General features: G+C 42.1%; 1 protein-coding gene across 1 annotated transcript in view; it reads right to left on the bottom strand.

Annotated features, from left to right (window-relative positions):
• The window catches only part of LRIG1 (leucine rich repeats and immunoglobulin like domains 1), a 157,270-nt gene extending 154,307 nt beyond the window's left edge, over nucleotides 1-2,963 (bottom strand). Inside the window, exon 1 of the mRNA XM_058167183.1 lies at nucleotides 1,796-2,963. Coding sequence (XP_058023166.1) covers nucleotides 1,796-2,037 — 242 coding nt within the window. The 5' untranslated portion in view covers nucleotides 2,038-2,963. The remainder of the gene's footprint in view (nucleotides 1-1,795) is intronic.
• Between the last annotated feature and the right edge of the window lie 13,605 nt (nucleotides 2,964-16,568).

The raw sequence follows: 16,568 nt of genomic DNA on the forward strand, positions 1-16,568 counted from the left end.
TATCCTATTCTGTTAAGGCGATTTGACATTTCTCAGGTTACAGTGTATGTTAAAGAGCTCTAACATCTTTATGTAGAATACCAAATCCATGTATAGAATCTTTAAGTTGACTAACTTCGCCAAAAAAAAGTTATTACAAGGAGCAATGAAAAAATTCATTTTCCAGGGATAATTTTAATATTTAATAAATCAAAACTTTGATCTTTGATAGCTACTTATGAAGTTCTATCCTTACACATTTATAAGCAGTTTTCTGCCTAAAAAGAGTGTAAAGACTGCAGTACTAAGCATACTTACCTCCAAGTAAATGCATCTACAGCAAAAAAGGAAATACTTGTACATGAGGTATGATAAGAATCTGAATGCACCAGCTTAGATAAAAACCACACGTTTTATTGGCCCATATTTTAACACCTGAAATATAAGTCATATGAATCCCCAATCTGAGGACATCATGAATTAAGTACTGTAATTACTAAGTTAAGACATCAAACTATTTAACAGATAACAAGGGTCCAGTGTGCAGCAACCAAAGGAAAGACATTTGGCCTACATCTGCAAACCATTTAATTTTTTTCTACAAAAAAAAAATCAGTGTTCTTCACTTTGGACTGCAACTATTAATTCCTTAGGAAGTAGAACATTCTTTGTCTTGTAGAAGCAAACAGCAACCATTTATTCAATTGCCTTTAAATTTCACCACTGAATTAAAGAAGAGATCTTATCTCTCCAGGAGAAAAAAGTTGAATAGCTAAAGATTGGCAGAAGAACCTATGTCAGGTTTTTTAAAAATCTACATCTGAAATTGAATGCTGTATCCATACAACACACAAATAACAATCAGCAGATGACTCTCTATAAACCCTTACATTTGACAACCGTGAGCTTTCTAAGTTTGTGCAGTAATGTTAAGGACTTCTATCATATACAACATGGGGTTTCCAGGGGCCTAACCTTGGGTTTTAACCAGGGCTATTATAAGTGAAATTTAAGAGGACATCGATATTTTAAAACATGGAGTTTGCCAACCTGTTGATCTTGTTTGACTTTAAAATAATTCTAATAAAAGAATCCGCCTGACCACCTTCAATGCTTATTTCAATCATTAATCAGAATATATATTTTTAATGGACAAATGACCTTACCCAGGAATGTCCAAAAACCAGTCAGGTTTCATAGGATTATAGGATGAACCAGCAATATAGAACCTTTCAGAACCAGACACATGTTGAACAAAGCAAATTAAAGCATCTATGTCCTGCACTGTATATATATGTATGTATGTATATATGTATGTATGTATGTATCTCCAGCTAAGAGAAATTCAATTGAGAACTTCAGGGAGGACAGAAGGAAAACATTTGCGAGTTTGCAGATGGGGATCATACAAAGTAGGAACTCAGCAACAAACCGGCACCTACAGAGTTTGAAGAATGAGGGTGTGAAGTGTCCCCTTTAAAACATCTCACTCTGAAGAGAGTCTATAACTAGAAGGGGAATGGGCAGCTTCTATTCCCTCTGGGTTATCTCTCTTTGAGGACGTGAGAACTCTCTACCCCCAAAGGGATGTCAGAGTTAGTTGCTCAGCAACTAGCTACAACTAGATATGTCAATGAAGGGAAAAGGCACTGTTACATTAATCACCCTCTGCAAAGAAGAAAGGATTAGAAACTGCCCTTCATGAAGGGGATGGAGACCTCAATGTGGAAAACGCACTCACACATTAAGGCAGAATTTCAAAAGAATCTGTCCTGCCTATCCAAAACAATCTAGCCTTTGCAAATAGGACACTTACAGATGAACTATCCAGGTGGGCAGTTCCAGGGGAACTCTTTCCAGTCCCCGGTTGCTGCAGTCCAAAAGATCACCGGCGCACGTACAGTTGGGGCCACACTCCATGCAAGAGCCCATTCCCACGAACATTTGGAAAATCAAAAGCAGAGTCCAAAAGGCATCTCTGAGGGGTGAAGACCTCACCTCGCCCCATCCCGGCAGCGCCATTTTGTATCCTTCTGGAAAAGCGGGGACCAAGAGCATGCACAGAGTGGAAACACCCAGTCAAAGGTTTGAGGGGTGGGGGAGGGTTGAACGAAAGAAAAGTCCCACTCGTGTTGTTGTTGTTTTTCCCCCTTTCTTTTTCCTAGACCTGAGCTTATTTGCTCCGAGGTCAGTAGGCCTCCAAGAAGGACTTGGTTAAACCATGGCACTTCAGTCCCAAACACCGGGCAAACTTCTTTCAGTTTTCTCGGGGTCTGCAAAAAGGGCGCAGCGCCGGCTCCTCCACGCAGCAGGATTTTAAGAGTCTCCAACGCCGAGAGAGAAAGAGGAGGAAGAAGCAGCAGCAGCAAGCTCTTGGCCCCAGGCACGAAGCTCTAAAGACCCCCTCCGGGATCACTACTCGCGAGCTAAGCGAGGGACTGGATCCTGTGCTGGGAAAAAGGGAGCCCGCATCTTTTCGGCTTGCAGCGCCTGGGCCGAGCCCGGGAAAAGGCTCCACGCACCCAAAAAGTTCCTCCTCTTTCTTCCCCGCGGCTTCTCTCGCCTCCTCCGCTGCAAGATGAGACCCGAGCCCGAAAGCTCAGCGGAGCAAAGAACCTAGCTTTGCAGCGGGGGGGCACAGCAACGCCGATGCCTGGCCCTTTTTCTCCTCCGAGGCTCCGACACCTTTTTTCCCCCAAGCACGGGCGAAGCGGTGCTCTCTCTCTCTATCTCCGCCTCCGCAACTTTCCCCTCTTGGCTTTCCTTGCTTGGCTCTCCTCCTTCTCCCGCCTCCTCGGGACTGATACGCGCCCCGCTCGGGAGCAGCCAAGCCGAGCCGAGCAAGCGCGCGATTCTCTCGGGACGCCGGTGCAAGTCAGTCACCTTCGCGTCCCCACCTCCCCGTCCGCAAAGTCACTTTTCAGTGCCCCCCAAGCGTCGGTTGCCCAACTCAAACCCACGTTTGGACACATTGCAACATGTTCCGTCCTCTTCCCGCTCTCTTATTGGCTCCTGGGCATTCCGCGGCGTGCCCGCGCGCTTCCCGATTGGACGGCAGGCCCTTTTCCCTGTTCGGATATACAACGTTCCATTGAGGTTGGCAGGCCGTCAATCAGAGGCGAGAGGTCCCGCCTCCCTTTCCCACCCAAGGTGTGAAAAGCGGGGAGACTCCCGGGTTCGATCCGAGCGTCTTAAAGGGGAAGCGCGCATCAGCGGGGAAAACCAAACGCATCTTCCTTACTCACCAGGTTGTCTCGGTCTCTTGAGATCCCGGCCTTTGAGTCATAGAGGAGGCCTGAGCCATAGAAAGTCCTTCCAGCTCCGGATTGGACTATTGACATTTTAAACGGAAATTTAATTTAGGAACTAGAAATTTCCAATCGGAGAAAAACGAATATATAAACGCACAGATTGTGTTTGGGTGATTTGCTATGGACAGGGGAAGGGAGGGTAGAATTAATCCCACGAAACGAATAAGAAAGGATTCCCACGACAGCAGACTCAATGATTGGGGTCCCACGCGATTAGTTCCCGTTTCTTATTTCTTAGAGTTAACGAATCTTGGCTACAAAAATCCGGCCGATTGCTAGAGAGCAGCAGAGCGACACAGAAAACTAATACTAAGTTTAATACTAATACTAAATTCACACCCTAAAGCTGTCAGAACCGGGTTGCAGATTTCTTGCAGTTCTACTCAACACTTGTTTGATTCTGATAACGGTCTTAACTGCTCCCTTCCTCGTCTCTGTAGAAAGCATACTGGAAACAGGGTAAACCAACTTCTGAGTTTTTCTGGGTCATTAGTGACTTGTGAAATTGGAACCTGCCCTTAAAAAAGCTTATTGCATTTTAATATGGGTTTTCTTTAAGAAAGCAGTATTTTTTTAAAAATTGAATAGTAATTGTTTTGCACAGCTAAAATGTCCAAGAATGCTTGTATTTCAGGCTTCCAATTATGGAAGAGAGAAAAGGTTCAAAACCCAAACATACATTTGAGTTTTTCTATTGCCTTTACCATAATTCCCCTCCCATTGGTACGATTTCATGAGTGACCAAATAATCATTTTAGTTCTGAAATAGCTTCTCTTCCTCCTCCTCCTCCCTTCTACTTTCTCTTCCCCATGGAATCAGAAGTGGTATTCAGCCAGTTCGTATCGGTTCAGCTGAACCACTAGCGGCGACTTCTCCGTGTGTGCAAGCAAAGCACAAGCATGGAACGCCGGACGCGTGCATAGAAGATGCATGTGCACGGCGAACCAATAGTAAGAATATGTGGAACCCATCACTACATGGAATGCCTTTCTTTTCAAGGGCTAGGTTCATGCTATCTGGCATGAACCAGACAGTGGAGATCTGGCAATAGTCAACTCCAAAAACCCAACCCAGAGCGACACAAATTAGATGGGCAGAGAGGAAGGCAAAGACATGCAGGATCAGGAACACAAATTCTTTTTAGCACCTACCTAAAGCCATTGGGGAAAGTCATCCATCAGCATGGAGTACGGTATCATCAGTACTCTAATGATAGTTGTAAATCTCTTTCCCCAGCCGTCAAAGTGAAGCTGTCAAGGTTCTACTCCGTTGTCTGGAGGAGATAGTAAGGACAATAGATGGGAAAGAACTGCCCCATTGTTTCTAAGACTTAAGTGGCTGTGGGTTTGAGCCTCATGGATCTTAGAACTGGAGAGATTCATTCTTGGGGCTGGGTGAGATTGCACAGCTTACACTCAGATTCCGTGCACAATCTGAGTCCTCCTAGATCTATGGCACCTAGACTCATAACTCCTGCTATGATGGGAGCTGTGCCTAGGGAGATCGTCACCTCTTGTATGTCATTCCTGAATTAGGGACTCTCCTTGTGGTCATTTATGCCTTGGTCTCTTCCTAATTGGACTATTGCAGCCTTCATGGGCCTGCCCTTGAAGATAATTCAGAAACTTCATTGTTCCAGAATGTGTTTGCAGACAGTTATGCTATGTGCACATAACACTTCTAATTCTACAAGCTACATTAGCTCTCACTAGGTTTTTTGGTACAATTCAAAATGCTGGTTATTATCCATAAAGTTATTATCCATAAAGTTCTATTTGGCATAAAACCAGGTTTTGTCTGCAGGACTGCCTGATGACACAACAGTGATTGGTCTCATTCGAGACAATGACGAATCCGCATATAGACGAGAGGTCGAACGACTAGCCTTGTGGTGCAACCAAAACAATCTGGAACTGAACACACTCAAAACCGTAGAAATGGTGGTAGATTTTAGGAAAAACCCTTCCATACTTCCACCTCTCACAATACTTGACAACACAGTATCAACAGTAGAAACCTTCAAATTTCTGGGTTCTATCATATCGCAAGATCTCAAATGGACAGCTAACATCAAAAACATCATTAAAAAAGGACAACAAAGAATGTTCTTTCTGCGCCAACTCAGTAAGCTCAAACTGCCCAAGGAGCTGCTGATCCAGTTCTACAGAGGAATTATTGAGTCTGTCATTTGCACCTCTATAACTGTCTGGTTCGGTTCTGCAACCCAACAAGAAAAACACAGACTTCAGAGGATAATTAGAACTGCAGAAAAAATAATTGCTACCAACTTGCCTTCCATTGAGGACCTGTATACTGCACGAATCAAGAAGAGAGCCGTGAAAATATTTGCAGATCCCTCGCATCCTGGACATAAACTGTTTCAACTCCTACCCTCAAAACGACGCTATAGAGCACTGCACACCAGAACAACTAGACACAAGAACAGTTTTTTCCCGAAGGCCATCACTCTGCTAAACAAATAATTCCCTCAACACTGTCAGACTATTTACTGAATCTGCACTACTATTAATCGTTTCATAGTTCCCATCACCAATCTCTTTCCACTTATGACTGTATGACTATAACTTGTTGCTGGCAATCCTTATGATTTATATTGATATATTGATCATCAATTGTGTTGTAAATGTTGTACCTTGATGAACGTATCTTTTCTTTTATGTACACTGAGAGCATATGCACCAAGACAAATTCCTTGTGTGTCCAATCACACTTGGCCAATAAAATTCTATTCTATTCTATTCTATTCTATCCCAAGGTATCTGTTCCACATGTTCTGTCAAGAGGGCACAACTCACTGTAAGTATGGCATCTTATGAGATCCTGGAGACATACCTCCCCTATGGCAGCTCCTGCTCTTCGGAACTATCTTTTCCCCGGTTTGTGATTGGCCCATAACCAAAGGTGGGCGTCACATAATGTAACAACCGATTCACTTTAACTGGTCCAAACCGGCAGCAGCCCACCTCTCGCCATAATCCTAAATGCCTTTAAGAAGCAATTAAGACTTGGTTCTTCTCCCAGGCTTTGGAGTCAGGTTGACATAAGTCCCCAAAGAGTAAAAATTATGGAAATCTTCAGTTCTGTTCACCATGTTATTTGTATCAATTATGGTGTTATTTATTTATTTATTTATTTGTCTATTTATTGCTTGTTTGTTTGAACACTCCCCACAGCGGGGATGGCCACCTATGGCCTCTTTACAACCTGGAGACTTCAAATCCAGAATTCCTGAACCAGCATGGCTGACTCAGACATTCTGGGAGTTGAAGTCCACAGGTCATAAAGGGGCCATAATTGACCATCTGGCCTAGAGTTGGAATGAAGCATTCATATAAATATAAATGTAGAAATAAATAAAATCATATGATTGAAGCTTGGTGTTTTTTCCTATGAGTTGTGGCATGGCTTTGAAATCCAGGCCAATGGCTGCTGTCCTGAATTTTGACCACCTCTTTATGGACACTCCTGAAAGAGAAGATGATGGGTGAGGATACAGATGAACATCTGGACAGGACCAGTGTACTCAACCCTTCACTCAATATATTTTTAGGAGGTTTGTTGAAGAGGGCTACAGTCATCTTACAATCATCTAAGTTTTATGGCTGAGTAGGAAGCTGGAAATGCCATCACATACCCATGCAATAAAATCCAAGTTTAACTTTGATTTTATAACTTAAGCAAAAGGAAACCAGCTGGATTCCAATGCCAAGAATCAAGTTTGACTCAGGGAAGAATACTCTTCAACACTGTCTCTAAGTATTCTGAAAAAAACAAACTCAATAGCCAACTCAAACACTAGACTGAAAAGTAAGGCTAGTATACATAACTTGTAACAACCTAGCCCTGTCTAAATTTAATTTCAGTGATGATCTCACAAGGTGGCCTTCAGTAAAGCCTCTTTCTTAACACCTTTAATTATTGCCAGGATTCATGAATCCTGTGAAAGTCTATTTAACCAAGTTTCCTGAGTAAACTGAATTTGGCTGGGTTCTTACTTAACTCCTGGAGAAAATCTATGCATGTGGTTGCTAAGAGTTATGACCAAGCTGATGGCACCTACTTTTTTTTTAATTACACTTAACACCAAAACATAGCTCATAGTTTACAAGCAAAATTATTTATTTTTTTTTATTTTTTTTATTTTGTCACAACATCATACAAAAAGATTATATAGTATATACACATATAAACATATATAGGAAGAAGAAAAGAAAAACAATAGGACAGGAACGGTAGGCACGTTTGTGCGCTTATGCACGCCCCTTATGGTCCTCTTAGGAATGGGGTGAGGTCAATAGTAGAAAGTTTTTGGTTAAATTATGTCTTGAATCATGCCGGGTGGTAAGAAATAAGATGGCCTTTGCACATCGTAAGTCACGGTTTGTTAAATAAGCAGCAACTGGCCAGTTCCAAACTTGAAAAGAAAAACTAAACCATGGTTTATAAATCACAGCGCAAGTAATCCTCAACTTACAACTGTTCGTTTAGTGATCTTTCAAAGTAACAACAGCACTGAAAAAAGGGACTTCTGACCATTTTTCATAGTTACTGTTTAACACCTTCATGGTCATGTGATCAAAATTCAAATTCTTGGCAACATTTATGATGGTTGCAGCGTCCCAAGATCATGTGATCAACATTTTGCAACCTTCGGACAGGCAAAGTCTACGGGAAGCCAGAATCACTTAACAACTGTAACTAGCAAGTATAGTGATTCATTTAACAACTGTGGCAAAGAAAGGTCATAAAATGGGGCAAAATTCATTTTAAAAAATTTCTCACTTAGCAACAGAAATTGCGGTTGTAAATTGAAGATTACCTGTACCTAATTTCTCATAAAGCTCAAATGCAATCTCATTGTATCTCAGTACATTGGAGTACGTTGGAATACATACATCCTAGTGGACAACCATTTAGATATGAGCCAGCAGTGTGCAGCAGCTGCCAAAAAAGCCAACACAGTTCTGGGCTGCATAAACAGAAGGATAGAATCAAGATTACGTGAAGTGTTAATACCGCTTTATAATGCCTTGGTAAGGCCACACCTGGAATATTGCATTCAGTTTTGGTCGCCACAATGTAAAAAAAGATGTTGAGACTCTAGAAAGAGTGCAGAGAAGAGCAACTAAGATGATTAGTGGACTGGAGGCTAAAACATATGAAGAACGGTTGCAGGAACTTGGTATGTCTAGTTTAATGAAAAAAAGGACTAGGGGAGACATGATAGCAGTGTTCCAATATCTCAGGGGCTGCAACAAAGTAGAGGGAGTCAAGCTATTCTCCAAAGCACCTGAGGGTAGAACAAGAAGCAATGGGTGGAAACTAATCAAGGAAAGAAGCAACTTAAAACTAAGGAGAAATTTCCTGACAGTTAGAACAATTAATAAGTGGAACGACTTGTCTTCAGAAGTTGTGAATGCTCCAATACTGGAAATTTTTAAGAACATGTTGGATAACCATTTTTCTGAAATGGTGTAGGGTTTCCTGCCTGAGGAAGGTTGTTCTAAACACAATGAGACATTGTGTGAATTTTCATGCTTATGCTTATATATACTGTTGTGACAAAATAAATAAATAAATAAAATAAAACCCAGCCATTATTGAACAACTATGGCTTAATAATAGGTATAAATCAAATCTACGGGATGGCATGGTCAGTGTGTAAAGCCAGCCTCTGAGACAGACAAAGCATTAAGTATCATAAAATTCTATATAATACTATTTAAATAAAAATAAAAACTGGATATAAACCTCAAGGAGATCTTCGGGGGTAAAATGTGTGATACATGTTCAAATTCTGCAATTGTCAGGTAGTAGCTGTGATTTTTGCTCTAAAAGAAAGAAGCCAGCCTTGATCTAAAGGAAACACTTGCCTTCTTAGTGTCAGTCTAAACTCCTTAATTGGAGGCATTGGGCTGAATAGATATGAATGTTTGCAGGGAGAGAGTCGTGTTATTCTGGATTTTCTTTTCTTTCTTGCTTTCTTTTTTGGCACACAACCCAACATGCAACTACTGAAATCAATAGAAAAATGAGTTGTATTCAGTGATTAACTTAAGTAATAATAAAAAAAGAGAAGAAAACATTCCTTGTGTTCTCCAATATATGTTGGGCTCTGTGCCGGAAAATATTCGGGCCCCGGATGCAAACAATAGGCATCAGATCAGCCTTAAGCACCATCTGGAGGGAAGAAAGCTTTCCTTTCTTTTCCCACTACATTACACAGAGGCTGCAACCTTTTTCCTACTGAAAGTCCCCATGAAATTATAATTGCATTATTCAATGTACTCATGTCTCAAATTAGGCTGCATGCCGTCCTGCATTTCGGGTGGCCCTAATCCCACAATATCATATTCCTCATCCTTATCTGGCTGAAGAGGTGAGCTATATTCTTGCAATGTTTTAAAGTGTGTGCATTGTATGTGTATTCGATAGCTGTTGCACCTGTAACTGTATTATTCCTTATTTTATTCATTTATTGGATCGTTATTTTATCGGGAGCTCAATGGGGTGAACCAGAGGTGGGTTTCAGCAGGTTCTGACAAGTTCTGGAGAACCGGTAGCAGAAATTTTGAGTAGTTCGGAGAACCGGTAGCAAAATTTATGATTGGCCCTGCCCCCATCTATTCTCTGCCTCCCGAGTCCCAGCTGATCAGGAGGAAATGGGGATTTTGCAGTAATCTTCCCCTGGAGTGCGGTGGGAATGGAGATTTTACAGTATCCTTCCCCTGCCATGCCCACCAAGCCACACCACACCATGCCCACCACGCCTCGCCCACAGAACCGGTAGTAAAAAAAAATGAAACCCACCACTGGGGTGAACACACCTAATACTTCTTTCTCCTCCTATTTTTCTCATAGCGACAACCCTATTGAGGTGAGTTGGGCTGAGAATGACTGGCCCAAGGTCACTCAGTTGGCTTTTATGCCTAAGGCAGGACTAGATCCCTTGTGAGAGGGATCTTGGAGTCCTAGTGGATAACCATTTAGATATGAGCCAGCAGTGTGCAGCAGCTGTTAAAAAAGCCAACACAGTTCTGGGCTGCATAAACAGAGGGATAGAATCAAGATCACGTGAAGTGTTAGTGCCACTTTATAATGCCTTGGTAAGGCCACACTTGGAATATTGCATCCAGTTTTGGTCGCCACGATGTAAAAAAGATGTTGAGACTCTAGAAAGAGTGCAGAGAAGAGCAACAAAGATGATTAGGGGACTGGAGGATAAAACATATGAAGAACGGTTGCAGGAACTGGGTATGTCTAGTTTAACAAAAAGAAGGACTAGGGGAGACATGATAGCTGTGTTCCAATATCTTAGGGGCTGCCACAAAGAAGAGGGAGTCAGGCTGTTCACCAAAGCACCTGAGGGTAGAACAAGAAGCAATGGGTGGAAACTGGTCAAAGAAAGAAGCAACTTAGAACTAAGGAGAAATTTCCTGACAGTTAGAACAATTAATAAGTGGAACGACTTGCCTTCAGAAGTTGTGAATGCTCCAACACTGGAAATTTTTAAGAAAATGTTGGATAACCATCTGACTGAGATGGTATAGGGTTTCCTGCCTGGGCAGGGGGTTGGACTAGAAGGCCTCCAAGGTCCCTTCCAACTCTGATGTTATGTTATGTTATGTTAGAACTCACAGCCTCCTGGTTTCTAGGCCAGCCTCTTAACCACTACACCAAACCAGCTCTAAAGCCAGGATCCAGAGCAGGCCATTTTTCCCATCATAGGACCTCTACTGGTGGCCAGTCCTGGAGTTCAACAAATATGGCTTTTCCTGAAAAGAAGATGAATTGAATGGCGCAAACTATTTGTAGAAAAGAAACAACACCCCAAAGATTGTCTTCACGCAGTGCATCGAACCCTGCTATGTTCAGTCAGTTACAGGTGGCTCTGTTGCAGGGGTGGTATTTACTTACTTTCCCTACCGGTTCGCAAATGTGAGCATGGGTCCACACATGCGCCCGGCCTTCTGCGCATGCGCTTTGCTGATGTGTGCATGCACCCAGCCTCAAAAACACACCTAAGTAGGAAGGCATAGAGCCTTGGTGGGTGGACAGGTAGGCAGGTCCACCCACGATTTCCGCTGAATACCACCTCTGTTCTGTTCATTAAAAGGTAAAGGTAAAGGTTCCCCTCGCACATACGTGCTAGTCATTGCCGACTCTAGGGGGCGGTGCTCATCTCCGTTTCAAAGCCGAAGAGCCAGCGCTGTCCGAAGACGTCTCCGTGGTCATGTGGCCGTCATGACTCAACGCCAGAGGCGCACTGAACGCTGTTACCTTCCCACCAAAGGTGGTCCCTATTTTTTCTACTTGCATTTTTACCTCCTTTCGAAACTGCTAGGTTGGCAGAAGCTGGGACAAGTAACGGGAGCTCACCCCATTATGCGGCACTAGGGATTCGAACTGCTGAGCTGCTGACCTTTCGATCGACAAGCTCAACATCCTAGCCCCTGAGCCACCGCGTCCCTGTTCTGTTCATACATTATCCTAAATCAAAAGCCACTGTTGGATCAGACAGTACAATGCTCACATTATGGGTTAGTACAAAGTCTAACCAAATTTAAAGTTGATATCTGATGAAATGGGTCATCGGTGGATCCTTTTTTCCTATGCAGCTTAGCATGAGCGCCCCTCCCCAATTTATGGGCGGGGGGGGGGGGCTGATCTACGGGGCATCCACCCTGGAGAGGGAAAGCACAGAAAGAAATATTTCATTGTCCAAACCTGCTTGCATAACTAATGGTTTATCGTTTGCTAAATTGAAATTTGGTGGTGCTGTGCTTGGCTTTTGTTTTTATTTTTTGGTATTTCCCTTGGAGCCAGGTGGACATCTTCAATCTCCTCACAGGAGATTTGAATGAAAACTTGATTTACCCATGTGAGATATGCAAGATAATGTGGAAAAAAATAGCATTTAACATCTTACCAAGTGTAAAATTAAAGTAGCTGTTGAACCGAATTCAATTCTTGGTGTCTTTATGGTCACATCTGAATAAGTAACTTTTGCTTTCTTCTGACATGTTTTGATATATTGGTTCTCAATAGTATGTATCTTTTGATTTGTTTTCAGTTTTATTTATGGGCTCTGCCCAGAGTCACCCATTATGAGTGGAGAAGTTTTATAAATTCCTGAAACAAACACATATGTTTCCATTTCCCAGTCTCATTCTAGCATATGACTGTAGAATTTCTCAGTGGCCTCCCATTCAAGTACTAACCAAATCCAATTTTCTCAAGTCGTTTTGTTTTGTTTTTAATTTGGCTTCCCCCACCCCACCTCCAGATCAGCAAAGGGCAACTGACTCCCCAAGTGGGATTTTAAACAGCTTAAGGAACATTAGCAGCCGCTCTGGGGATGCAGTAAATATTACAAGAATTTTCTTAAACATCTGAGCAATAGATTTAAATTGTATCGTATTATTTGCACTCTAGCAACCATTAAAGGCATATAGGCACTCGACTGACGGTCCCATACATAATTTTAGCCTTGCTGATAGTACTGTAAACTCTCGGTCTCTTTTTATTTCATTTCACTTTATACGGTGCTAATACTGTAGGTGGATCAAATTTGCTTTATTCAGTGAAATAATAACCCTCCTATCATTTTGGCTCCGAAACCGTTGACATTTTTGGAGATTAGCTTGCTGGGACCTGGGTGGAACCTGGAGTCAGGAAAGTCAAGCTTGCATTGAAGAAATTGGGGTGGGGGGCAGGAGAGAAGGGACTGAAGGTTTGGCAAACACCCAGGTGAACATGAAGTCATGTCTACTCTTTCTACATGCTTGGGGAACTTTGCTTTATTGGATCACGTGGCATCACTTAATTTTTTAGCATGATGTGGGGAAATAATCAGGCAGGGGAGAAGTTTTTCACAAACTAAATGGTAATAGTTAATAAGCAAGATATTTAAAGGGAAATGCAGGTCCTTTGATGCTGGGTACCATCATGTCCCATTAGCAAAAATGTGCTGCTGAGAAAGCTGGCTATGTGCAAAGTCAGATGACTCTTTTTTCCATCTCGCGTCTTTGGCAACCCATCAAGCCGTCTGTCTTTGGCACTTGTGTTCCACCTATAGGCCACACACAGTGGAGGATGCTGAGGAGCCAAAACCAACAGTTGAGTTTTCGGAGATGTTTTTGCTTTTGCACTACGGGAAGTGCATTGTGCCACCTGCATTACTAACCTGTCAGCATCAAGACCATTTAATTGCCTGACTGCTTCCCAGTTACAATTTGGCTGCCGCTACCTCTCAATATTTCTCAGGAGATTTACCTGGCAAGCCTCATTTGTGTATTCAACATCTCGGATTGATTTTATTATTTGGGATCAGAAAGCATTTTCCCCTCCCCCCTTTCTGCAAAAAACGTATGGCTTTTCCAAGAGAAACCAGGGAGATCCACTGGAAAGAGTGTTAGATTTGGATCCAGTTGCATGATGCCATTCAGTAGAATCTCACCTCCCCCCCACACCATCTGTTTCCTTAGTTAAAGAATAATATTGAATCACTTGCTTTGTTTTTGCAAAGATGAGCGAACCCAAGCCAAACAAAATATAAAAACGCTTTGCTCATATGTAGACAGAGATATAAACCACTTTGACAGGGAGGGGAGTGATTCAAATCCAGGATAGGCTTGACCCTTGGAACATTTGCTTCTAAGCATCGTTGTCCATCCTCAAATGACCATTGCTTGCATTTCGGTTTTTGTGTAAAGCTTGATTTCTATTTGCAACCAAACAAAGAAAATCATATTATTTGTCACTGCATACCAGCTCCAAATTCTGGGAAGGAGGGAGGGACCTTTTTGGCAAGTCCTTCCCTATTCCAGTAATTTCTTTGATCCTATTCACCTTTCTTAGTTTCTGCCTTCCCCTTTCCCTATTTCCTCAACCTTGCCAAACATAATCCATTTTCTTAGTCCTGTTTACATTGACTCCCCCCGCCCAAGTAGAAAATTAGAAGCTGCAAAGGGGTGGCCTGTAGTATTTTTTCCCCAGTATATGTTTCATTTTCAAGTATTGTTATGAGAAGCAATAATTTATTAGTGCTTTTTTTTTCATGCGTGGCCTGAAATGGCTGAAGTACACCCATTGGCATCTATTGGAAATCTTCCTGTTGAAATAAGTTTTCTGGTCTTGCTCCATAATCTGGAAGAATCCAATCCGAAGATTTATAATTCCAAGGCACAACTTTATTTTAAGGTTAGGTATGTTCTGTGTCAACACACTGGGCATGATGAAATAGTTTATTTGAAGAATTTCAACATTTCAATTAATCTTTCTCCACTCCAAATCAATGGGAAAGATGCATTGCCATTGAGCAATGGATCTGTTGTCGAGAAAGACAATTATGCTTTGTGCACAAAGGTGCTGCTGATTAGGTTCATGCATACTCATTTTTAAACAATAGTTTGTTGAAGTCAGATAACAATTACCGTATATACTCGAATATAAGCCGATCCGAGTATAAGCCGAGGTCCCCAATTTTACCCCAAAAACTGGGGTAAACTGGGGACTCGAGTATAAGCCGAGGGTGGGAAATGAGGCACCTACGGTTGGAAACCTCCCTCCCTCAGCTGAGAAGGCTGGCGGCTCCCCCGCCCCGCCCTCTCACTGCACCGGCAGGGCTTCCCCGCGCCGTCCGGTAAAATGTGAAAAAAAGAAGAAAAAAAAACTCGAGTATAAGCCGTATATACTCGAGTATAAGCCATGGGGCTTAAAAAAAAACAAAACTCGAGTATAAGCCGTATAGACCCGAGTATAAGCCGAGGGGACGTTTTTCAGCACAAAAAACGTGCTGAAAAACTCGGCTTATACTCGAGTATATACGGTAGATACTTATTTCATGCTACATCTCATTCACAATGGGGGAACAATTGACAATGTCCATTTTACTACGTGCTTGCCCATAATGTAATTTGTTGTGCGAACTCAACCATTGCGATTTTGGGCATATTTACGGGACCGCCTACTGCTACCGAATACCTCTCACCGACCCGTGCGCTCTCACAGAGAGGGACTCCTCAGGGTGCCGTCAGCGAGACAGTGTCGTCTGGCGACGCCCAGAGGAAGGGCCTTCTCTGTGGGGGCTCCCGCCCTGTGGAACGAACTCCCCCCAGGACTTCGTCAACTCCCGGACCTCCGAACCTTTCGTCGCGAGCTTAAGACACACTTATTCATCTGCGCAGGACTGGATTAGGATTAGTTTTTAAATTTGTGGGTTTTTTAATGGGTTTTTATCATTTATTCTAAATTTTTAATCTCGGCCAATTGAATAAGTTTTTTAATTGTATTTTAATAGTATTTATATTGTAATATTATTGTTTATTTTATCTGGCTGTGAACCGCCCTGAGTCCTTCGGGAGAAGGGCGGTATACAAATTTAAATAATAAATAATAATAAATAAATTATGACTTAGTGCAATCATTGACGAATATATATTTTTAATGTGTAAATTGATTCTGCTGTTTATTTTTGCATTGCTTAGTTATTTATTACTTACGTTTTATAGTATTTTGCCTTGTATTCTTAGCTCAAAATAATCCAAACAATAGCAGAATAGGTTAAATAATAATAGAATAGTCTCTGGCTCCAGGTGTCAGTGGGGAAGACAGAGGGAGAAAATAAATTCAGACATCAAAAATAAATATCATGACCAACTAGAAACAGATCAAGAAAAGGAAGTGACAGCATGTCTCAGAGTAAACTTAACTTTGCTGGGAAGCCAGGTGGAATGGTTCCTTTTCATCCAAGACCCCAAAGAAAGGGGAAATCAATGGAGTAGGTCCTTCAGCAGAGTCATCAAAATAGCTCTGCATCTCTTCTACTGTAGCCTGAACCCTAGACTGCACTGTAAAATATCATGCTAAGCTGTTCTAGATATATTTACTTTGAAAGACAGAAAATAAGTGTTTTGGACAAAGAACACAACTGAACCGTTCTTCAATTAGAACTGGTTAAAGAGATATCTTCTCACAAGGCTGGGGGCATCTTCCCTAATCCACTGCTTCCAGTTGTATCAAGGTTGCCTCTTCTAGAATTCCCAGGACTTACCCTATTTTTCAGAGTATAAGATGCTCCGGAGTATAAGACGCACCTTAGTTTTTGGGGAGGAAAATAAGAAAAAAAAATCTACCTCTGCCTACTGGCATCCATTGGTATTCATCTGGCTAGCATCCTGTCAGTGTGTGAAAGACTTGAGGGCTGTTTGGAAACTGAAACAGTATTTGCTGTGAGAGCAACAAGGAAGGAGACA

Source organism: Ahaetulla prasina, chromosome 2, assembly GCF_028640845.1.
Source record: "Ahaetulla prasina isolate Xishuangbanna chromosome 2, ASM2864084v1, whole genome shotgun sequence".
Taxonomy (NCBI): domain Eukaryota; kingdom Metazoa; phylum Chordata; class Lepidosauria; order Squamata; family Colubridae; genus Ahaetulla; species Ahaetulla prasina.